This window comes from Numida meleagris, chromosome 4 (genome assembly GCF_002078875.1).
Source record: "Numida meleagris isolate 19003 breed g44 Domestic line chromosome 4, NumMel1.0, whole genome shotgun sequence".
Classification (NCBI taxonomy): domain Eukaryota; kingdom Metazoa; phylum Chordata; class Aves; order Galliformes; family Numididae; genus Numida; species Numida meleagris.
The window spans coordinates 65567498-65594015 of NC_034412.1; the positions used below are offsets into that span (position 1 = coordinate 65567498).

At 39.3% G+C, this 26518-nt stretch overlaps 1 protein-coding gene across 1 annotated transcript; it reads right to left on the reverse strand.

Annotated features, from left to right (window-relative positions):
* On the reverse strand, nucleotides 7955-23956 carry EIF4E (eukaryotic translation initiation factor 4E; the record flags this gene model as incomplete). Its single annotated transcript, XM_021394520.1, is given in 6 exon segments — nucleotides 7955-13235; nucleotides 15104-15243; nucleotides 17688-17801; nucleotides 19715-19778; nucleotides 21648-21743; nucleotides 23850-23956. Coding segments are annotated over 6 exon segments (636 nt in total), but the record flags the coding sequence as incomplete, so codon positions are not given.

Consider the following 26518-nt stretch of genomic DNA (forward strand, 5'->3'; position numbering starts at 1 on the left):
AGGTAATACTGCCTGACAGAAGCTGCAGATCAGGTCCATTGCCCACTGCATGTTTATAGGCTGTCCAGAGTCACAAGCACGGTGGGAGCCTCTGGCAGTAAGAAAAGGGGTAGCCTGAGTTACCTCACGTGCAGTGAGGTTACTGGCTCAGGGTAGGTGGAAGCAACCAGCTGTAGTTCTAGCAAGAACTGACAGGGTGAAGCAACTGACTGATACCGGGAAGTGCTTAGTTCTGCATAACCCACATTGAAGTACAAACTGTTCTGCCCTGGATAGAATATGAGCCATCACACACAATAACACATCTCTTCTCTCAGCCAAGTGTATACCCGCTGAGTCAGAAGACAGGAAACACATCCTTCTCCTCTTAGGGAAACCCATCCAAAGATATGGAAGATACATCACTGTGACATTTTTTCCACAGGCCACATCCTGTGGCAGATGTGTACTTGCAGATGGCCATCCTGGGATGGATACCACGGACTATTGCTTAAGGAAATACACATTGTGATTTCATGCCCCGCTGGCCTTGCATGGGCATGTTTTAACCTGACTGGTAGTAAGAATACAATTACGAGTTCATCCACGCACATTACACCTGCATTTCAGTAGTGTAGTGTATGTGTTCCCAGAGTCCCTTCAAAGCAATGGCAGCCACTAATGCGAGAAGGACTAATCACACTTAAGGAAAAGTGTAGAGCAACGAAAAGCAAGGGAGCAATCCCTGAAGACAGTGACAATTTGTTCACACCCTCGATGGTATCTGACAGCAGAGGAACAGCTCAGATGGTTCCAGTAAGGCATTATGCACAGAGTCAAAAAGCCAGGGCCCCACCTGCTGTACCAGGAAGGACATACACACAACACGGCCCTTCCCGCAGGGCTTCACAGCAGGCCCAGCACACGCAGAGCTGGGGTGGCCTTACCTCCTTCCTGTGTGAATGCTCATTGTCTTCTGAAAGATTTGTATCCCCTTACCCTGTGGATGTAGCAAAATTACATTTAAAAGCTATTATGCTGAAGGCCTCGTATTTTATGGTTCTATGGAGGCAGTAGGAAGGACATTCATTGAGTTTCCCCTACCAGAAAAACCTGTGCAAGAATAAAGCACAATTGGTTTTGGAAGTATTTCTAGCTTCAACTAAATTTGTCTGGGAAGGAGTTAAGTTTTATTTCAGTAGACAATATGATACTTCTAAGCCTGATAAGACATTTCTTTGGCAGAGAAAAATTATCAAATAATCCCACCTGGGAAAGTTGCAGAGTGGGGACAGGCTTTTTCTCCTCTGCAGATACTGACTTGATCAAACACAGAAACCTGAAACTCAGGCTCAGTAACAGAAGAAATATCTATGAGGAAGCAGATGAGAGTTCTTGTACATAACAGTATTTATCATTAGCAGCAGTTCTTTCCTTTTTGGAGCTCCACCATTAATTAATTTATTCTGGAACAATCAAAACAAAAATAAACAAAAATGCCTTCCTGTTAAGTGGATCCATCCTTTGCTCTTATGAATCCACATACTTTTTTTTCCAGATTTCTAAGTCTGACCATTGTCATGCAGGATAGACAAAATCTTAATTTGTGGGGTAAAAAGTAAGCAGAAAAGAAAAATTAAAGCATCCTCACCCACTGTTCTCACTTTGACCTTCTTTCACGTTGCAGACATCAGCCAAACCTCAAAAAACCTGTGAGGTGAGGTGGTGGATGGAGGCTAAGCTCTGAAGGAAGGTAGTGTGAGGGAATTACTAGAGCTCCATTAGATTGCTCCTCATTCTTCCCTATGAACCTGGCTGTTGCCCTGGTCCTGCTGGTTTGCAGTCACAGCTCCTGTGCTGTAGAGCCTTGTGGGGAACAGCTGGAGGTGCCTTGCTGTGGCAGAGAAAGATGAGCTTAGGCCATGAGCTTTCCTTCTCCCCATGCCTCTTGTTTGACAGCAGAGCTGAGACAGTGAGCTCTGATGTTCCCTGGCAAAATGCCTGGTATGATGAAATAAGACTGGCTTTGTTTATGGCTGTTTCATTCATTAGGTCACAAGGTTCCCAAAGTAATCGAGAACCCCAGGGGGCTGTTTGAAAACAGCTAACACAACAGGCAGAAGCACGGAAGGCATGGTGCCTTTGCAAATATGCAATGTATTTCATTTGCCATTTGAATTCATTTTTCATTGAAAGAGTACTTACAGAGACAGAAAAGTGAAGACACTGTAACTATGGACAGCGCTGCCCAGAGAAATCCACACTTCATGTTCCACCTCTTACTGGAGTCAAAAAGCAAGGCTTGTATTTGAAACAAACACAGTCCTCTTCATGAGCTGAGGTGGACACAGGATGGGGTAGCAGATGCTGTTTTGCAGAAGTGCTGCTGCTGACCAGAAAATTGGCTCCTACTAGTCCAGAATCTGGTTTTCTGCTTCTGACATGCCATTATATTTAAGATACAAACTACTAAATTACACTACATTTACTTATATACCATAATATGTGATCTGCATGATCTTTGCTGGAGGAAACTAAGTTAACCGCATTTTCAGTACTCAGAAATTGAGCAACCCAAATGAAGAGGTGATGCATGTTGAGTTGCAAACAGAACCAATAGAGGGCATAGTTTATATATATATATAGTATCTCTGCCTTTTTTTGTGAAGTGACACATCTACCACCAAACTAAATTGGAAGGGAGGCTCAACTTGGGACAGCCAGGCTTGTTTGTAGAAAGCTGCTGTGGAAGATGTGTAAATGGCACTGCCTCCTTGAGAGGTATCATAATACTGGAAGTTCCATTGCCATAAGGACATCTGAGACCAGTACTATAAAGCTGTTCAGAAAGGGACTGGCCAAGTGAGTGGAGGCAGATCAACCAGCAGCTATTAAATAGGATGGTCCAGATGCAAGGTGGCTTTTATTGCCAGAAGTTGAGAAAGATCTGTAGTATGATCTTTCATTTTTTACACTGTTTTTGATCATCTGCCTTTAGCCACTGTTGGAAACAGGAAACTGGTTAAGTCAAAGTTATAAGCAAGTTAGGTCAGCATTATTATCAAGTCAGCAGATAGCAGGACATTTTAGTTCTCAGCCCCAAGCTTAAAATAAGCATGGTCAAGAACATAGGGAAGGCAAATGGCAGTGCTCTCAGCTGAGCCAGAAAAGTAATTTTCTGCATGAAATGCTTTAGGTAGTAAAGCATCATTTTTGTAGCTTAACTTGCAATAATAAAAAACCTGTGCTTGGAGGGATATTTAAAAAATTTTTTTAAGTCTCTAACGGGTAAACAGGCCCTGATTTAACCTCATGGAGAAGACCATCTTTAGTGACATCCTAATCCATGGAAACATTAATTTAATGAAAGAAAATTGCTTGTCAGCTGTGGCCTGCGTTACATGTAAATATAATTCATTCTTTTCACTTCTACTAAAATTGGTAGATAATAACTAACAATGTGAATAAAAATATCACAGCTTTGTCCTCCTGAACTGAATGGAGAGCAACAGATGCATCAAACAGAATACCAGAATACTGAAGGCTGCACTAACACAGGCACTGTCTGAATGCACCGTGACTGAAGAGTTACCTTTCTAACCATGATGGCTGTAAGGAGCTGCTGTATCTATGGCATTGCCTGTGCTTTGGACTGCAGCAGGGCACAGGAACATTCTCTGCAAGTTATTTTCCTTTTGCACATTTCATGCCACTAGATAAAGAGGAACATAAAAAGCGCTCGGTGCAAAAGGCACCTCATGCCTGACTGAAGTCTATTGATTTTTCCAAACATTGCTCAGGTCCCTCTTTCTCAGGCAGATCTAAGCACAGAGCATGTTTTGTGTGACCCTGCACATGTGGCAGACAAACATGATGCCAAGTGTTGGGAAAAGGCAAGGAGCTGCTGGCCTGTAGCTTGCTTCGCCTGTGCTTTTCAACAGGGCTACTTTGGGCATGTGCTGCTTGCTGCCATAGTGCAGAACAGCTACCTGCATTTGTGCACTTACCACCCAAAACTTTCTGTGTTAATACTTTATTACTGCTGGAGGGCAGATAACAGCTGGTGACCAGCGGCTGGAAAATGTGGTCCTGTAAGTATTTGAATTAACATCCAAGCACATGAGCCAGGAAATATGTGGGAGCAGGCTCAGCTGCACAGACTTTCCAGGGCAAATCTGAGGTGATAGGTGCACCTGGATGAGCTCTCACAGCCCTCAGTATGTGGTCTGCAGCTGCAGGGAAACATGTGGCCGTGTCCCCTCAGCTCTGCTCTTTGTGCAGGAGAGGGAGGGCACCCAAAGCCCAGGGGGACTGCAGCCCAGCTGGGCTGGAGGTGGGCTAACCTGTGCCACTGGCACACAATCTCCCAGAGGAAGCACTTCACCCTGCTTGAGCTTCCTCATTTCTACCTCTTTCCCTTACCCAGAGAAATTCTTAATCTATACCACCATATCCCCATCCCTTCTCTGGGCCTCTGCAGCAAGATCTAGATCCCCATGGACCACCCTCACAGTGCTTCATGACAAAGCACAAAAATAAAACTTTGCTGAAAGGAAAAAAGAGAAATGGAGTTTTTTAAGCTGTCAGCCACTGTTTTCTGCATGGGTGAAAAAGGAGCTAAGAACAGGGTAAAAGAACTTGAAGTCACAGGGCACGAATTACTGGAAAGCAGCTCAGTCATCAGTGTTCACTGGTGTTTGCCAACAAACAAATAAATTACAAGGTCCTACAGGTGACAAAACAAAATGCTCAGTAGCAGCAGTTGCATTTTCTACTCCAACACTCCACACATTGACACAAAGATTGGACAGCCTTAGACCAACCAGACCTCAAGGAAACTCATGCTTTTCTCTGCCTTTCCTACTTTCATGTCACCCAAGAACCATTTGCCAACACCTCAGGAGTACACGGTCCTCATGACAGAGTCAAGGTCTGTCTGGAGACCAGAAGCCTTTTCTCTTCTGGTTCAGGATTCATGTTTCCACAGGGACCTCACTGCACAGAACTGCACACTCATTTCCTCCCATTTAGACTTCTGCAGTTAAAAGGCCTTCACAGTCAATGGTCTCAGGCTCAAAGGAGAGCTCAGACTACAACCTGGACAATCCAAACTGCCCCAGTGAAACAATTGGTCTGCTGCAGTGAGGGAGCAGCATGAGGTGAATCAGAGCAACCTGAAACATTGCATAAAGGTAAGGAATGATAAAGCTATCGTGTGCTCAACAGTCACCTCAGAGAGCAGCTGCCCTAACAACAGGATTTGATGCTAGCTGATGAGGAGCTGTAAAACTTGTTCCACCTTTATCACATCTGATTCCAGGCTCAGCATCTGCCCAAGGGAATGCTGTGGCTCAGCCGCCTTTCATTTGTCTTTGTGACCATCGTTAACACTGGTTTCCTTGCTGGAATTAACACTGAGATGACGCTTGCTCGCCAAGTCCTCTGGCACAAAATCTGCAGTATGAGTCACCCGTGCCCTCATGCCATTACGAGGTATGGAACAGCTCACACAGGCTATGCCTCTGAGTTGTTTTGGAATTTCATATCCAGCAAAGGACTGTTTATTGCGTGTAGCCCAGCAGCTGCCTTCTAGCCCAGCAGAAGACCACCTGGGAAAGCTTGGTGCTCTGGCTGGCACAAAGGAACACTGCACAGAGCTCCCCTCGTGCTGCCCATATTGCACATCTCCTCAGGACAAAACCGACAGATTCTACTAGCCTTTGGGTTATCTGTTAGATCCAGCAGGAGCTGTTCCACTGCCCCAGCAGCTCAGGCACGGCTGAGTCATAGTTTCATTACCCTTTGGCATGCTCACATGAGCCTCTGCTGCTTCTTTTATCTGTTGCTGGACTCTCCTCCCTACATTTTCCTGAGTACTGTTGAAAGACTGTTGCAACTACATGCATTCTCCACATTGCTGCAGCTCAGCTTTGGAAAACCCCTTAAACATACATACCAGGCCCCATGGAATTTGTTTTCCCTGCCTTTCCCAGCAAGTATACTAACCACCAGACCAAGTTTATCTGCACCTAGCCTGCACACACGTGCATTCACCAACACTGCTCAAATGTTTTAGCACTCCAGTGCTGCCAGTACAACCAGCTGCAGACTGTTATAAAACACAGCAGGCTACAGCTGAAGTTTACCTACATTACAGTGAAGGTGTGTAGACTTCAGGAAATCCAAGTCTGTTGTGTAAATGTATAGAAATTATAAAAATGGAGTAGGACTAAGTTGCTTCAGAGAAATTTTATTAGAAATGACCCTAAATCATATGCTTCAGTGCTATTGAAATGTAGCTGCAAGGGTGTAACAGAGGAGAGGCTGCTGGAGTTGCGTTCTGTTCAGAATTAATCATGTCGTGGCAGGAGACCTAGTATTTCACATGAATACCTGTCCTGGGTTGTATCACAACATCAAAAACCCCCGCAGGTGACAGGTTTAGTGCAATAACATCAGGTGGCTCAGACCCAAGAGCACATTCTTGCGCTATAATGAGCCCAGTTAGAGGACACGACCTTAGTGGGCAGAGCTGAAAACCTCACCTCAGTACTGCAGCTCACTGCATGTAACAGATAGCACACATGGCAAAAGCTTACACCCAGTTCCACATTTCACAAAAACGTGAAAGCATCATCTACTCTTTAATATATCATTTGTATCTACATGTTGAAAAATCCCCCAAACTGTTATTGCCGTTGCAGCTTTTGACTGGTATTCACCACTATTACAAACTCCAATGCATTAGTAATTCCCAGCGTACAGATTTCTCATCTTTCACCTTCACTGAGATCTGAAGAGGTCACATTAACAAGGTGAAGCAACCATGATTTTGAGGATTTAGGGCTACTTCTGCCATCTCCTGTACAATGCAGTGCAACCTACTGTTGGGAACCTGCTTTAGCAGGCGGGATTGGAGACTCAATTCCTGGAGGTCCCTTCCAACCCCTACGATTCCGTAATACTTAGAGAAATGTTCCTGCACACATGCATATATTGACTCCAAAGCAGTGAGAAACATTAACTACACAATAGTATTTAAAGGGAAGGGACACCAGTTCGTTGCAGCAGACTTGATCTTGGAATAACATTGCTTCCCAGGAAAACTTGAGGGTGCTCAAATCTGCTTGAATTTTCACTTCTTCCCAATATACCTTTGAACAACCCTTATGGCCTGAGAAAACCTGAGTTCTGGCTTTATCCTTCACTCCTCCTCACTGTCCCTAGTTTGTGTGCATGGAGGCATTACACCTCCGTTGATGACTTCTAAGATTTGAGAGACCTTTTATTACTTTTTTTAAAACCTCCAAAATTTGGAATGCATGTGTTCCCAGACTCCAGCTTGCAGACGTTTATCCCTTGCTTTAGGGAATGAACCCAAGGATGAATTCACCAGGTCCAGGGAAGCATTAAAGCGGCATTCTCCACCTCTGGAAGTCAATACCATTTCCTGCCTACACAATAATACTGCCACATCTCAAAAACAAGAAAACTGTAGCCAAATGAGTTTACAGCAGCAGAATTGAACACCTACGCTTGTATCCCAAGAAAGTCTCCAGTATTAAGTGAACAGCTGTGCAGTGATATGCCTACAGGGCAAGGGCCTTTTACAGCTCCTCATGGATTGCCTACACCCAAAATAAAGCCTTTTCTGAAAGTTGCAGGTATTGTCTCCAACTTAAGACCAGCTGCAATTTTCTGCCAGCTCATACCACCGAACAAGTACACTTAGACTCCACTCCTTCCTGCTGGAGAAACTATGGTAAACAAGGGAAGAGCAGTCAGCAGCATTTTCAGTCACGCTAACTGCGTTGTTTGGAACAAGGCTGAGCTGTGGACAAGGCCAGTGCAGAAGCCCTCCCTACACAGAAACTCCAACAAACTGAAGAGTGAATGTATTTCAAAGCAGCAGCTTATTCATTTATCCTTGATTTACATTTCTCAAAATCCCATACAGAGTCAAGAAGCTGAGACATTCAGTTCCTCAGAAGCTTTATTTTCATTCAAGCTACAGAAATAAAGAAGTACCTTTAAATTGGTCATCATACTTTCTGCATATTTATATGGCTCAGGGTGAAATGCACTAAGATAACTACCCTGTACATAGGAAAGAAAAGGCTCAAACAAAACATAGCTCTTATTCCAAACATGCCAAACCTTAAATGTAAGGTTGGCTTCAACTCTTTGATAATGTAACATTAATGGACAAAGCATAAGGAAAAAGAGATAGATCTAAACTATCTACTATAAGCAAAATCCAAGATTAATTACAGAAAGTCATCCAAAGAAACCTTTTAGAAATAACAGTATTCTACTCTGAAAAATAGAAAAAATAGATGAGTCATTTTTGCTTTTATATGATATATTCACACACATACTTTCAAGTATCATTTCCATTATTATCATACACGGCTAAAAAAAAAGAAGTGAAAACCCCGTAAGTAGACCATGCCAAAAGAGTCACAGTCTTTATCTCGGGGGGTTAGCAACAGCTGAAATTCCACACATTGTAGCATTGTAGTGACCAAAAAAGCAGTGTCTGGACTCTGCGTAACTTTTACTTTTAATTTAAAACATTTTAGAAAAAAATGAAATGAGAAAAGCACAGGCAATCATAAACCTCACCTACTCATGGTTAAACTTGTCACAGGCTCAGTTACTAGCAGGGGATAAGAAAACCGAGTTTAGCACACAACTGATACCAAGAGACTGACTTCAGCCAGGTTGTTTTTACATTTAAGGCATCACACAAAAAGCGCTGGGAAACAAAGCAATCATGTTCAGTCACAATTCACATTTAGTTCTCTGGACATCAGAATCTGCTTTATTTCTAAACAGGAAGGCTTACGGGGCATCCCATAGCCTTTTGGGAAAATGGCAGTCAGCCACTCAGCATGAGCAGCAGAAATGACCACGGAAAGGAATTATATGGGAAGGAATTTAAGTGCTATTGAAGGCCTTGTTGCAGAGCTAGATGCCTGCAAACAAGTTCTGGCTGAATACAAAACTCTTCCACAGATAAAGGGCAGTGATACTGTTCAAGCAGCTACACTGTAGAGATCAAAACGCAGTCTTCAAAATTCAGCAGCTTCTGGAGCTTTGAAATGGTAATGGGGAGGTTCAGCAGGTGCACTGCATAGCTAAGACTGAGGGTGGTTCCACACTGCTCATATGCTTTGCACTCCTGCTCACCTAGCTGGGATAGAGTCTTGAAACAAAATGGTCAGGTATAAACTATTGTGATGTCACTTTCAGTTAACTGGTTGCTGAGAGATGGGGATGAAGAGAGTACAGTTGTAGGAGTAGAGAATATCAACAAATCACCTAAGCAAAGTAAACTCTTGCAACACAGCCTCAGTTCCCAAAAAAGAAGACGTCTTGCTGAATATGAGAAGGCACGCATTCTTCATAAGAACTTTGTGAGACCTAATTAAAACCTACTCAATGAAAACTGTAGAAACCATTGACTGTTCTTAAGAGGGTAATGGATTCATACAGAAATCATCTAAAACTAAGGACCAGACAGCCTGAAAGCTCTATGGGTTTTACCAGTAAGCTCAACCACATTGTTTAGTTCTCCCCAGTACAGGATGTCCTTTAAAAATCTAGTTTTCTAGTAAAAATTCTACTGCAGAATCGAACGTAAAGCTTCTTGCAAGCAGGAGAGGTTACATATTCCAAAGATGATCCATGTCACTTTACTAGGTTCAAACCTAATGTTTTTTTTTGCTTTTATTAAGGGTCCCAGAGAGTATTTCTCTCAGTCTTTCTGAAGGACAAGCTATCATTTTATTAGGTAGATGTTTTAAGCTCATTTTAAGGTTTGCTAAAAAAAAAAAAAAAATTCCAAATTCCCACAACTTGATCAACTCAGTAAAAATTAGTTTTCCTGAGCTAGAGACAGTCTGAAACAAGACAGTGAAGCTACAGATGGACAAGAAAGAGATAATCAAAACCACTGCCTATTCCAAGACTTACAGGAGACCCAGAAGCTGTTGATTCATACGTATTCCTCATTTTTTCCCTTCTTCCCAGGCTATATCTTGGCACATTCATGCACATCTTTGAACACAGTCACTTTTTTTTTTCTTTCCTTGCTTCACTGGTTTTGTACCATATTAAAAACACCTCAAAATAGACACTTCAGACATTTATTGTCCAATCTTCTCAGGCTTACTGAAACACATTTAGGTAAATGGTTAGCTGTTGTCAGAGTTTAATGACATTAAATATTTTGCACAAAACTAGTTATTTAAACAGATTTAAGTGTCTACTGCCTCTTGTTCTATAAGCCTGTGGCTATTTCATTAATACACAGAATGGGCAGCTCTCAGGTTTCTCCCATAGTATCCTGTAAGAATACAGACTACACGATCATAACAACATTATGCAGCACAAAACAATTGGCAAGTTTGAGAGAATAAGGTTCATGGTCACTTATTTCTTTCTGGCAAGAAATCACAGGCATAGGTTAGATATTTGATGAAGTAAATATGTAATTTAATTTTCGCTCGAGTCTCCTAGAAACACAGCAATTGATATTTGAGCAATGGAAAGCTTCAAGTCAACCTACTGCAAATTTTCAAGCTATGGTGCAAGTTAGTTGGCCTCTTCAGTAGGCTCAGGCTCAGAAATTTGAGACTACACTGAAAATACCATCAGTCACCTTTCTAGGTGAACAAACGCAGCTACCCTAAACAATATTCTATTCAGCCTTGTAGTGAAATTAAACAAAAACAACACTATAGCCTTCTCACAAGAGCATCCAATTTAAACTTGCAGCTCTTCACAGATGGACAGTGCTACCTACGTTTTTGAATTATGCTCACTTTAGAGAGCTTAGATTCAGTGCTCCCAAATTACACGTATCTAAACACTCAGGAAATCGATTCATCTTTACCTTTCCATGCATGCAAGTCTTACTTATTTAGTATAAATACTAGCTTACTAGGAAGTGTCAAAGCTATTATAAACCTTACTCATCTTAGAAGTTATGATACAGAACAGAAATGGTTTACAGAAACTTAATTTGAGCTTACTTCAATTGAAGAGATGACTACTAAAGTAGTAAGTTTGAAAACAGGTACAGATCACTATATTCTATGAATGGCCCTATGAAACAAACTCATCTTGCTCTACAACCCTGCTGAATCAGGGCAGGCAACCAGTTACACCAGAATCCCCAGAAACCAGCATACAAACAGCCTAATGGTGCTCCCCACCTTCAACGCCCATCCTAATTAATGACCAATACTGAAGGCAAGTATCATTAGATGTCATGAGATACGGATACCTGCTATGTAAGTGTTTCTTTTTAGACAGAGATTCAGAAGCTAATGTAATGCCTTTTTGGTATTATCTAATGCGCTACTTATAACATTTCTTACAAAATGTGCAAGGAAGTGTTTAAGTCTACCTATGCATGTAGAAATACTTCATCAGAGGCAGGACCGAAAAGCCTAATTCAACTAAAGCTTCATCACCAGTGAGTGACTAAACTGGCTTTAAGGAATTTAGTTAAAGACCAATAAACCAATACACATCTGCCGTTAAGTTTAAAGAGCTATATAGTCCTGTTAAGATCCTAACGGACTAAAAATTAAGAACACCACAACACTGATTTGCTGTATGCTCTACTTTTATACACAAAAAGGTTCTAGTATTGTACTCAAAGTGAGAATTGAACTCAGTGGCTTTCTCCAAAATTTTCCCCTAATCCTGAATGTCAAACTAACCTGCAGCTCCCACAGAAACTTTCAGACCAAAGTTTTGTTTCACAGTAAGACATGCAAAATAGACTGTCTAGTTCCTCATACATTTGTTTCGTTGCCATTTCTCTAGTGCTCTTATTTTACACAGCTATTATATGCTCATAGTAGAACCATTCACTTCAGTGCTTCTACTGTAACTGCCATATGAAACCAGATGGCCTCTTAAGTACCTTCAAATGTCTTGGTATGCACCGAAGTCAAAAAAGAAGCTGTGCAAACCATGATCAGTTAGACCAACCACTAAGAGAAAACAGTAACCATATCAATATAATTTCACTTTCATTTAGGCTGCTATCTAATGGATTTATTAAAGTTGCAACAAACCATAGCTCCACACTCATCTTTCTTGGAACACACTACAGTAGAAGCCACAGCAGAGACTGCCTTGTCACAAGAAGTACAAATACTTGCTGTGCAGATGGAGAAATAAAAGGACAAATCTAGTTGTCTAAAAGACAATTCACTGTACACATTTTATTTACAGTTTTGTACACTGTCTTAATATGAATGGGACCGCTTTTCTACTTGAGCCATTTTAACCAAAGCAAAATAACCTAAGTAATACAAAGTGTTAAAATACAGCATAAGATACAAAAACAGACATACTATTTCTAGTAAGGAATGTAAATTATGGTGTTACATTAAAAAAATCCACAATTATGTTCAGGAAATCACACAAACAGATCACTGAATTTGACTGAAATGCATAAATTTGTATCAAAGCTTTGATGTTACAAAAAACAAAAAATTACCAAAGAATGCACAAAATTAATGTTTATTCCACCTTTGTCATATTCCCAGATTCTTCACCAATGTTACATGAGCAAAAACAACTGAAATCAATATATCACTAATGTTATCAAATAGGGAAAACAAATAAATTAATCTAGCAGCCATCAGCATAGGTTACAGCAAAGGTGATGCTGTATAAAAAAATTGCTAGAAAACTGTATGCACCATACTCTTTTCCAAACCAGCAAAATGTTACTGCATCCAATGCAAATGTAAAACAGAGTAATTTCCTGCAGGTACAGAAATGCATCTTTTCTGAATACTGTGGATAAACAAATGTTTTTTGTAATAGTAATGTTTCTACCAAGCTATTACAGAGTGGGCCAGGAAAACATTTATGACTCAGGGGATGTACTAAAATTCTGATTGGTAATGGTTACTTCAGCCAAAATAGAAAAAAAATGAACACAGAAGTACAAGACAAAGGCGAATTAGACTTCTCACAAATCTTAGCAACATTTAGATGGAAATCAAATTTAAATGTAGTCCACTCTGCTTTTGAAGAGGCTTTGGTTCAGCTCCCAAATCTCGATTGCTTGACGCAGTCTCCTATGAAAGAATACTCAGAAGGTGTCTTCTTAAACAACAAACCTATTTTTAGTGGTGGAGCCGCTCTTAGTAGCTGTGTCTGCATGGGACTGATAACCAATCACTATCTTTGGAGGAAGTCCTAATCTTTCCTTGTATACTCTCCTGGAGAAAAGAAACAGAACAATAATTTAAGCAAAGCTCTTCATAAGGAATCAGTAACAGGACAGCTGCATTTAAGATCTTCTGACATTTCCATGGAAGTAGTTGCCTGTTTAGAAAGTTTCTCAGGTACAAGTAAGGGACTTTAAACATAAATTTTCTAGCATGTTGCATCAAGAAAATCTGTGTAAAATTCTTGTCAAAAAATTATGTACATAACTGTAAAACACTGATTCTACTGCATTCACATGACTATTATCAACATCAAGCTGTATTCCCACGTACAGAAACAAAGAACTACAAAGAAGCCATCATCCACAGTTCCAGAACTGCAGAGATGGTAAAGTAACATCAAATGAAACAACAGTTCCCTGGAATACAGCCAGCTTACACTTGTCAGCTGAATTGACTTGTAGTCCTTTCTTTAAAAACTTAGGGAAAGCAGGACCCCCACTGCCCCCAGTTCAATACAGTGCTGTCATGGACAGCTAACAAACCAAAGCTTTAGGAAAATCTCAGCGTGGATCTTTAGACTTCTCAGATCAAGTCATCATTAGCCCCCCCCACCCACACACAACGCTGCTTAGTTAAGGGTATAGGATGTAAGCTAGTGGCTCTAGGTTGCAACCTCTGACTAAGATGCAGAACAAGTGTTAACAGCACTGTTAACAAAATGAAGTTAATTATTTTAGCTTACCCTGATCATAATGGGACAGTTTACAGGATTATAGCTTGCTCCAGTTTTAACTGTTAAATAAAAGCTTGATGTAGTGTATTTGGAGTTATGGCCACATGACAACACGTAGCTTACTCAAACTTTTGTCAGTTTGCAAAATCTCAACTTTTATAGGTAGTTCTTTAATGGAAGCATCTTAGCCATTTAGTTAACAACACACTGAAGTGCACTCAAATAACCTTACACCAAACCTAGCAGATATTTTCCACCAGCAGAAGATGTGTACTACAGTTGTTTGTCTATTGTTATCACCTTTCAAGTCTCAACAAGATCATACCATAATCAGATAGTCACTGTAAGCATGACCTCACCAGATTCACAGAGGTCCAAGTAAGGCACATCCTAAGAGCCATCCTGAAAGTTGCTATGCCTGACCATTGAATTCTGGCTTAAGACTGATTTGCTGAACTCGGAACAATCTGTGTAAGCCACTGTAAATATTCAAGAGGCCTTCAATGACTGAATGAAACACCAGGTAATTTTGAAGCATCAACATCACAGCAAAAAGAATCCACTGGCTTTAGCAATACTTGTTAAATAGCAGACTTAACAGAGATAGCTATTGTCTTTTACCAAAACAAAGATTAGAACACACTATTATATACGTCAGGTCCATGAAATCCAGAATTTGGTTTGTATGCAAATAGACAAAAAGTAGGAAAACCATCTGTAATTTTGCAATGCATTACTATCCACCTCTTTATCAAATATAAGGACATGCTGTTAAGCTTGATCTCCCATTTCTAAACATCCATTCCCTAAGAACAAGCTTACCAATGCTCTATTGTTAGTGACTAGCCAGCTTTACAAACTGGCATGCTGCAACAGAATTTACACTATTTACAGAAACTATTTACAATACCTCATTATGAAACTAAAAGCTCCTGCCAAGATCTGTGTTCAGCTCTTGATTATTTCTATACTATAGCAAAGAGAGTACAGTAGTTCAATGAAGTTGCTGACACAAGCCCACAAAAGCTACACAGTAAAGCAAACAACTTTATACCCAGTTACTTGAACTTGGAATACAGCTCTGCTTAGGTTACATTTGCCAAAAGTGCATTTTTTAAATTAACTGGCTTTAAATGCATTGTTACACTTCACATTCATTTGAGAAACAAATCACATTACTTACCCTATATGCGTAACAGCATCCCTGTTTTCACATTCAGTTGTCCATATTGCTATTTTATCACCTTTAGTTCTAACATTAACAACAGCACCACATACATCATCGCTGTAGTCATCAAATGACTCCCCAATAAGGCACAGCAGCTACAAAATAAAAAATAACAGTTAAAGTAGTTCAAAGTCGGAATCCTGCTCCATTGACAAAACACTAAGTACACTTTGAGGAATATCACATTTTACTGCTTATAGCCACAAGTCATACAGCAATAGTATTCTGATTACTGCAGTATCTTATCAAAGTTCCAAATGTTACAAGTGATTGTAAACTCAGTTGGCAGTAGCATCTTCCTCAAGTTTGTCTCTTCTATTTTGACAGGTGCAAGTTCTGACAGATGATCACTTATGTCTCCCTCTCAATCCTCAATCCAAAAATGTGCAATAATTAAAGGAATTTATTATTCTTTATGAAGTACACCTAACACAGACAGACAAATGGGAAATTTTAGTTTACATTCATTAACTGGAAGGAACCTGTGAAAAACTACTTGAGCAATGTGTCACCCGTATAAGATCTAACTTCAATTCTGAAACGCATCAATTCAAATACAAATCAAGTACCATTCTTTAAGTTAATGAAGTATTCCCTATCAATATACTTCAGAAATTTCAGAGTTCCCAAAGACTCTGAAATGGGAATCAGTATCCTCAACTGTTTGTACTGCACGTCCAACAACACCAGTGTACGAATAATACAAGATTCTCCCCCCAGATTTCTAATGGTGCAGTTTGGAAATGGCAAAGATGATAACTTGATCTGAGGTTTCTAAGGAGTTATATCACTAACTGAAAGTGATGCTTAAAATCTTCGACTTTCAACTTGTGCAACACGATTTTCAGATATTCAAAGCTGATAAGTTCTTGTCGTTATTGTTCTCCACACTGAAGTATTCACCTCTAAACTGACTTTTTTTTTTTTTTTACTTCACTAGCACACTACATTTTAAATATACTGGCCATTATATTAATTTTCTGGAGTCACTTAGAACATTTCGAAATTCAACACTCTTGCAAAATATTAAACAAAGCAGGTCTTTCAGTGCTCCTGAGAGCTGCAAGGGCTGAATTCATCAATGAAATAAAAAGGACAAAGTGTGCTACTGAATAAATCGGGTATAACTATACATACTTCAAAGATTACATCCAACAGCAGGGCACACACATCCACAAAGTAATGAAAGCCGTAAAGATTTAAGGCTAACCCACACAAACATTCAAAAACATTGATCAACAGCACATAAGTAAGCAAAGACAACTACAATACTCAATAAGCACCAGTCAAGCAAATTTTTCAAGAATGCTACACAAGAGGAACGTCTTCTCAAATTAAGTTTAATCTCCAGTTCAGAATGGTAAAGACTGTTATATTTTAATAAAAACTTGTTCCAAAGAAGAGTGATAAAGAAAGACTGATTTTTATTGGAGATAGTTGGTTACAAATAATTATGGAAATTAGATAGACAGGGTTATTTTAAAGAATGTCTCAGTCACCTGGCTTTTTGGGCTGTGCCATCACTTGTTAGTAAACAAAAAAAAAGTCTTAAGCCTACACGGTCTATGCGTTTCCAATCCATATGAAATGTCTATCAAGAGTCAGAAGGACCTACACAGATGTTTAGATGGAGTGGTCAAACGCACATATCAAGAGTTGTGTCTTCTCATGTAAAACCGTATTGCCCAGTAGTATAATGTCTAATCATCCTTTCCTCAAATCCTAAATGCTCTTGTATTTTGGACACCTTAACTTTGATTCCAAAGGCCACTCCTCTCGTTTAAGAAGCAGAATACTTTCTTTTCAAACAAGCAGAGAAGAAAAGCTAGTTTGATTAGTTTTGATGAAATTGCTTTGCATTATATCGCATATAATAGATGCCCCTAAAAACCAGATCATATCTTTTAGACTATTTAATTGGTTCCTAGGCAGTACAACAGTATTCTTTTCCACAACATATCTACTGCAACCCATAGTATTTCTAAAAGTACACTTAATGTTTAAAAAAAAAATACCCCAAAACAGGTAACAGTGATGGGGGGAAAAAGCCCATTTTTTATAGTATACAGGAAGATTTTGCTACTCCTTCCTTACTCTAGTGTTAGGACAAGTACAGAAAGAAGAAAAAACAATTCTAAAACTTGTTTCAGCAAGACCAAAACCTGGGAACTATTCACCTGTAAGAGTATTCATAAACAAGTAATTTTCTGTGAGCAGTTAAAACAAATTTGAGAGTCATATTCAAGACCAAGCATTACTCTGATAGCTGTGGAAATATGCCTAGAACATTCTATGGGAAAAGGTTTGTATAACGGACAGCAATCAGGAAAATTAAGAAAATATTCGACAGCATACAGCTACATCAAGCATCATTTTGAAAGATCACAGTTCACATGCAGCTTGTCAATAAAACACAGCCTGTCTGGGAATAGTATGCTGGCAGGAAACTAAGTCCAGAGTGGCACACAGGAATAACAGAGCTGTTAAAATATTAAACATGCGTTTCTTCAGATGCAACTTTTAAGGCCATATTACTTACTGTCTCTAGCCAGAAGCGATCAAGGTCACTTCGTCTCTGCTGTTTGGTTAGTGTAATTAGCCATCGGCCTCCTCGCTTGTTTTTTTCATCTTCCCACATGGGTTCAATCCCATCCTGAAAAGAACAGTTAGAAGTTAAATCAGACTTGGCTTGTACTTTTCCTTGGGTATAACTAAAAGACCGACGATAACTGAAACAGCACCATGAAGTATAGTTTGATGCATACTTGTCTAGAAATACCTCTGGACCAATACTAAAGTTCCAAAACTGCTTAGAAAGTACACCTTTCCTAGTGTTTTTTCTTTTAGTTGTTTCCACAAAAGATTCTCAGCCCAAGCTGAAGCCTTAGCTACACAGTATAGCATAAAATACGTTGCAAAGTCAAACATCCACTTTGCCCTCTCTGAAACCAGATAAAATTAGCAGCCACATTCTGGAGTCCTTATTTTAAGTCTTGGAATCAGCACAACATTGGCCAAGTGCTCCGCTTACATGTGAAGATTACTTCACTAAAAAAATACCCTGGCAGTCTCTCTCTAACTTCCTGCGCACACAGGGTGAAAATAAGAGGGTTCTAATCACTAGGGCCACACACACACAAAAAGAAAAACAGCAGACCATTTAGCAATAAGTTACGGTCTCATTTATGCATTACCAATGGCCCTGTACCACATTTAGTGACTCTAGATGCGTTGAACCAGCAAACAAGTCAGCTGCCACTCTCACACCTACCAGTTACACTGAACTACAGGAAGGAAGGCCAGTCATCAAAAAAGCAAGTAATTGTCTGGACAGAGAAATTCAGACAAGAAATGGCTATTAAGAGAGCCACGCTATAGAATTTCAGCTGCAACCTAATTAAATGTTCAACCTACAGGATGGAGCAGTGCCAGTTCACTTTCTCAAATTTAACACCCTCACTGGCAGCTGCAGAGCTCAAACTGCTTCATCACCTTTAAGAGGAACTCTTACGAGGTCACAATTGAAGGACAACAGCAAGAGGTCACTCAAGTCCACAACTGCTGACAACTCTATACCTGTTCCATATGAATGGAAACAGAAGTTTCTGCTGATAACATGCAAACACTGAATAGATGCACACAGAGACAAATTTAGGATTCAGACAAAAATACAAGCATGATCTGTATTTATCCTAAGATTCGAAGGGATCAGTTTCTTAACATTTACCAGTAAAGTTTCTCACAACATAAATATTGTTACCTTCTCAAAACCAAGCATAACTACCTCTTCACTGCCCAAAGCTGCTGGGATTTACAATTTGCGTACAGCCTACTGAGGGTCCCAGCCAGGGTCTGTTTCATAAGCAAAGGAGAAGCCAGGCATCAGTACTTACAGGATTATTTAGGTATCTGAATCCAGAAAGGAAGCTGTATGTTAGAAGCACTTCGTAGAGGTTAGGAATTAATTTAGAGCTCCAAATCAGATGTCCACTCCAGACAAGAGACGGGATTTCGTGTATAATTTCTCCTTGGCATTTTCTATTAGCTAACTTGAATGCTCAATAACTGTCAGCCTTGTGTACAGTTTTCTATTTCATGCCTAAGGAATATGGCGCTTAACTGGTGTCATAAAAATTAATTACAGGAGCACTGTGCATCTGGCTAGTAGTGTTCGTTCAGAATACCAGAGAACATTGCAATTCTGCATACAACTCAGTCATTTTAACTGATTTCATGTGACACAGTGACAGAGCTGGAAAAATCTCTCATCATAAAATTAAGACTTAATTATTCATACAAACATCTAAAAGCCAGATTGAAGATAAACATAGCTACAGACTAAAATGTTCCATATTTAAAATGCTAAAGGAATTACTTGCATTTTCAGTACCGTAACCGTGATTTTTCAGAGCACACGTATTTTGGACTTCCTAAAAATTAACACTTTTAGGACATCTCCAGCTGTGCTTCTACATGTCTGAAATGAAATGTTTGGACAATGTCTTGCTTAGTTGGGAAACCATCGATCAACATCCACAACTGAAGAAAAATGGTTAGCAAGCATACCTTAAACAGCGAGTAGTCACAACCAGGCATTAAATTACTAGAGAGCTGGATATGGTTGTATAAACTATTGGAGGGAAAAACAGCAGGATTAAAAACAAAGCACTATTTTAAGGTACAAAATTCTTAAAGATTTAGGACATGACTGAATAAGATATAAAAATTAAACAGCATTAAAGTTATTTCAGAAGCAACCCTGTTACCTGTGATTTTTTTTTTCAGGAGTACAAGAGCATTAGCTTTAAGAAGTTCTAGCTTAGAGAAGCAGAATGGAAGCTGGTTTCATCAACACTTGCTGGGATCTCACACCATAGTATTTTCCAGAAACATCATTCCTTCTTCTAAACTTAGTTCTAACAGTTATAAAAAACATAACTCATTGAAATTTCATGCAACAAAGGAAGTTTTGTGCATGTGTACTCTCTCTCTCTATATATATGCACACAATTTATATTCCTTATATACTTATACAATTTATACTCCTGTGGTTATTCTCTCTGCAGAGATTTTTAAAATATTCAATTTGATTTTATTCACTATAGTACTCTGCAGCCAAAGATTGTAGGTCTGATAATTCACACTGAAATAAGAACTCAAAAGGCAAGAACAGATGACTGGAAGAACAAAACAAAATACACCCAGAATTAAGATTCACAACTACACAATTCAGAGCTAACAAGTTAAGGCAGTATATATAGCCTCCTAGCAAGACGATAGGTGCTTTTCTTTCCTGCACTGGTAAGGTGATATTTCAGAAGATGGTTTGCATCTAACACTAAATTGTAGTCCAAGACCAACTAACATTTAGGCATGGTCCAGTACCAAAAAGAAAACTAATTACTGTGACTGATTTTATGCTTTGACTGGAGACATCTGAACACTTACGTTTTCATCACAGTCTTGATTATATTGCTCAAAAAACTTACCCATCACCAACTTTACTGATAAGCTTCAAACAACTTATCACACATCCCACGAGGGGAATGCAAAAACTGGTTTCAAGAACAGAACCCTACTCCCCTCCCTCCAATGACTGTACTGACAAATACTAGCTTAAAGTCTTCAGCATATTTCTTCTCTGGTGGTGCTACTTTCACTGATGAGCTTTATTACTCCACACTTAAGAGGCAATATCACTCCCTTACCGAGGTGAAAGAAAGCAGGCAACAAAAACCCTGAGAACCATTATGCTCAAAGTAGCACATAGCACCTAACTACGATCTAGTATATAATGCCTGTTTTCCATTCTCAGTCTCACACTACTTGCACAGTACATTTTTCCCCCCACATTTCGTTATTTCAGAAGGTGAAGTCTTCCAGTAAGTAATGTGAATTTAAATGGAGCATCTGAAAAGCACAAGTCTCTCTTTAATAGCAAAAAGAAAGCCTTTTGGAGTTTAATTGTTTTTGCAGACTTACAACTCAGAATGAAGGTATTTTCTTCTTTAATCTCTACAGTTCTTTCAAGGATGCCCCTAATTTTCATCAGTCTTCCAGATACTATGCTCCAGATACAAGCATTCTTGAGAACGTGAAGTAAGCCAGCCAACTGAGAATGTAACCAACTAGCAAAATTTGGAACTAAAAGACAATCAGCTCCTCTGAGAGTTTACAGATTCATGTCAGTATGAAGTAGCTACTGCACAAAGGCCATTTTCTAAATGAATGCTATGTATATATGACCATAAGCACTGCTAGCAGCAAAAAAAGTGCATTTAAAATATGAAGAACTTCTCCAGTTACACAATTCAAAGGTTATATTCTAGGTTACATTCTAGCAAATGCTGAAGAATGAGGTAGACCTGGCCTTCAATTTCATAACTATTTCAAGTTACATCCAAAGCATTGCGGTTAATGAAGTACTTTGTTTTCTGATTTTAGCATAAACTTTGCGAACACATATCAGTATTGTGCAGATTGAAACACCTTTACTTACGCCCAAAAATCTTCAACAGTATCAAACTTTGAGATCAGACGAAGATTTGCTTGCCAAGTTTTGCTCTTGTCATTTTTAAAAAACCAGAGTGCCCATCTAAAGGAGAATAGAATAGAGAATAATAGCATCTAGAAATTAAAGTACATTAAAAATAAAATTTGGTATTAATTATATACCAACTAATCACAAACCTCAAGAGATTATTAGCATGGAAGGCAGTTTTCATTAATAGGCAACATGAAAAACTCATTTCTAAAATCTAACTCTGCAAATCAACAGTATGTATCTTAGTTGCAACAGTCATTGGAGACCTGATCATTTCATTGAGGTAATTATTTCAAATACCTTTGGGTCACTTCTAAGATTAAATTTCTAAGCTTCAGATGTTTCCCCTTTTTGCCACTGGTAAACTGCAAAGTCCTACCACCAGTAACAATTACTGTTTGATGCACCATCAACTAGTCCAATCAGGATCTCAGCTGCCTTTCCCACAATTTCTCTGGGAAAGTCAAAAGCTAATTGTATCAGTCTAAGGTTACATATATGAATGTTTCCCTAGCACCAGGAGAACAAATGTAAAGACAAGTCACTTTAAATTTACTCCTTGTTATTGAACTACCAGCTGAAACGTCACTTCAGGATTTTAGATCTGTATACATGAATACTCAATTAAATTTTCCACCCTATTTTTTCAATGTCTCAACTGAGTGCAAGCTTCAACAAATTATATAAAAAACAACCTTTATACTCAAAGGCATTCCTTAGAAATCTGAAGAATATCGTCTAAAATGCTGGAAGGGGATACCTAGGGAGGTTTTTAACAGAACAGGTTTATTTCTCGTTTTGATCACTTCAGGAGTACTGAGCTCACTCAAGTTAGCACTAGAGTAGAATTATCTTCCCACAGTACTCCTGAAGTCACCTGGCGTCCATTTGTTGAGACTTTCCCTGACTACTTCAAACCTTGCTTTAGAAGTTAACTATTTTCTAGAAAAAGCCCCTCACCACTCATAGGAAAGTGTCAGCAAGAATTTAAGTGAAGTGTTTACAGGAAAAAGGACACAAGTAGACAGGAGAGAACGAGGGGAAAAGATGAAACATGCAGTATAATTCTCATTTGCTCAAAACAGAAAAGAGTAAGGGGCCAGCCACACGGCAACACATTCTCTTTAGGGGACCATTCAACAGCAACTCCACAGCAGCTCCTTAGCTGTGTGGAGTTTCCTAGCTGTTCTATTTGAGGTGTATGTATTCTGCTGCAGTCACTTTGCACATTTAAACAAATTCAACCTGTAAGCTTAATACTTCTTTACTGCAGAAAGTTAGTCCAAGTGTTGGTTTATCAGGAAATTTTATACTTGAGAAGTCCTCGCTGTCTCTGCAGCACAGTCAGAAAGCAGTAGCAGCTTACTAATTTAAGTAGTACCTATTTCTGCACGCTAAACATAGAATTTAGTTAGGAGGGCTTGGATTTTTCAATGCCTCTTCTTTATTTCCAACTTCTGCTCCTTGTTTTTTTGATAAAAATGAAAATTCAAGTGCCCTGCAGCTTTTTCTCTTAATGAGACATTAATACACGCATATGCATTAGCTCTTTACAGTGTTTCTTCTGCTGTGCTTCCTACAGGTGATGACATTATTACTGTAGACACCAACCATTCCAGATGTTTCAAGTCTAATAAGCAGTTTGGCTGAATAAGGCAACTTTACTACCTTCAGTTCCATATCACAGTTTTTCCTCTTATTTGAAGGAATAATACTGGTTTAAAAAACTGGCAATTCAATTGCCAGAAGTACAAGGCAGAATAGAAGGATTTCCAGTTCCATTTAGTAGCAACTTCATCTCAGGCATCAGTCTCTTAAAACACACTGTACAACAGAAGCAACAACAGTTCCTCTTTCCTCCAACCAAAATAGAAAGCTTGTGCTTTCCCATTACCTGTCTGCAGGAGTTCCTGGTGGCAATACGAAAATTTGAAAGGATTTCAACTTCTGGAATTAACACTCTGAAAAGGCTCTAAATTAAAACAGGATCAGATTATATTTTCTCTACAGCTTCATTCATTGCAAAGACTGTTAACAAAAGATATACTGAGAAATTTCAAAACGCTGCTAGAAAATAAGGTAAATGAGACATCTGGAAAGCCACAGACTTTTTTTCTGTTGTTGGCCAGATTATAATCATGCTTCTGTACTACTCACCTGTTTTGTAGTGGATGCTTAATATACTGTTCAGGGCTGGCAACCTCCTGAGTAGGCGCTGGCTCGGTTTTCTCCTCTTCTGAAGGTTGAGGGTTGGGAGTGGTTTCCTGTTTGAAGGAAGGAGTTATTAATAAGATCCTTCTCAATTTTCACTGAGGTACTATTAGCTCTTTCAAGTAACTTTAAGACTGCAGAAACTTAGAATTCCTCTAACTCAAATTGGATTGGGAGGGTGGAGTGCCTAATCACATCAAAAGCACAATTGGTATCCATTTATCCTTCACCATCTGAACAGGCCCTACAACACTATCTGCAGGGGCTCACACTGAGCCGTTCATCAACTTGCTGCCCCTGTAATTTGTTCCCAGCTCTGTTTACTGAACAAGTTTGTCTTCAACTAAGATGCTGCTGAGTTATTTCACAAATACACAGTATAGTACATTATCTAGAATAGGCACCTCCAAATTAATTCCCAGAACAGTAATACCTTCAGAATGAAAATAAGATGATTTCTGGATGAGACAAAGCGTCACTGGAAATAGTTACAAAGTCCCTGCTTATTCAGAAAAAATGTGTTATTACAAGTCTGAGACATGCCCAGAACTCCTCAATACGAAATCCACTACTATAGGCAAGGAGAAACTAAACTGGTAAGTAGCTATCTTTATTTGCAATGTCACTATTAACAAAGTTTCAGGCATCAAGCAACATAATTTAAACACATATTGGTTCTCAAACTTGAGTTTGAAGTTTAAGTTCACATGGTTTACCACAGGTTTGACCAATCATGTTCCCCCCCCAAATCTCTAGAGTGTCAGAGATATCAAATATTTTCACACAAAAGAGAAAGACCATGACTCCCCCAAGCTTGTCATTTGAGAAACCACTGTGTCAGGTTTGCAATTCTAATGGCATACCTTCAGAGCAGGAATACAAAGCTTTACTGTGAGGCCAAATGCTCTCTCCAGTTACCACCATTTCTCCCTAATCTGCAACTGATGCTAGAATATTGCAAAAAGACAAGAAATGAACAATAGAGCTCATTTCCTCCCATTAACCCAGAAAAAGCACTTCAGGAATATAAACAAATATGACCTACAGCAGACCCAAAGACCTTAAACATTCCTAAATGCAGCAATACAAAAGTAGTACTTAAATTGAGCTTAATCTTTGTGGTCTTAAAAGAATAAAGTAATGTAGGAGTGGATTAAGTCAGTCATCAAATGAAGGGAGCAATTTCCAAGTTACTCAGTTCATCATGACCAGAGCTGCTGAAAAGTGGAATGATTTGAAGTGACAACAAGCAGCACTTAACCGTCACAGGACCAGATGACAAACTCTTCTTGCAACATTTAGAGACCTGGCTTAATACACTTCCATTACCAATGCATCTAGTGCTAATAAATATAGTAGTATAGTTTACTTAGAGAAACTACACCTCTATGCTTGGGAAAAAAATGCTTATTTTAACAGTCTATCTAGCAAAGACATTAGTTCAAAAGCTAACCCTAATTTATATCACATTTAAGAAGGCTTTCATACACTCCCATGCTCAGACTGAGATGAGAAGGCCTCTGAGGCAATTAGAGTACTGCTTTGATTTACACACTACAAGGGGTAGGTAGTACAATCTCCCACCTCTTTTAAGAGAATAAATGCCTTCTGAAGAGTCCCTAACGAGGGCCATCACCGCTTAACACTGCTTCTGTGGGTTTGTCAATCTGTCCGATCTCCTCCAGTGAAATACTCCAACAAACTAAACACTTCTTCAATAATTAAACAGAGCACCAGTATTTCAAATCTTATCCAGAGTAGGATTTCCAGTGTTAGGCCCATCTATTTTTAAATTGATGGGATTAGATCCACACCCTTCCCTCTAATCACACACAGGAGTCCCAGAGAAGAAATTAAGATAGTCAGTGCACAGAGGCCACTAAATACACCAAAGCAGCATTTCAACAACTCCCTCGAGTCACAGCTTGCAGCATACATGAGATCAAGGCATACACAGAACGCCCTGCCAGAGACTTAATTTGAAGAGTTCAAGAAATATTAGATGTGCAAATACAAAAAAAAAGGAAAGATCTCATTGGTATTTGGGAAGTAAACTAAGCACAAGGGTTTGCGCTAATGCTTGCTTTATTCGCATTACTCTACAGTTGTAAATCAATTGTAAATAGTAGATGTCAAGCGCTATCACACTGAAGACTTTTACATCCATCAGTATCTTGACAAATGCAAAGTGCTTTCCAAAAAGTCATTTCAGTTGAGAATCTCATTCATATTTCCTCAGCAAAAAGCTTTCAACATACAAAGAGATGATCCTAGCATCTCCCAGGTCACTATTCCAGAAACACAACAATTCTAAGTGGAAGAATCAGTACAAAACCAAGCACATGCAGGACTACCATATAAATGCAATTTCTCATTTTTAAGGCAAGACAGTATCAGAAAGGCTTAAGGGAGCACCCACAGACAATGCAAAAACACAATGAGCCCCAATACCAGCCCTGTATACCAACAGTCACCCTTGACAGGGTAACCACATGAAAGTCCATTTTGGAACAAATGGAGTCATCTGACTCCGCACAAATGTTTTCAACTCACCATAATAATAAGTCTCTTTTGTCTGTCTCTTAAGTCTGTTTTGAAAGCTACGCAACTTTAAT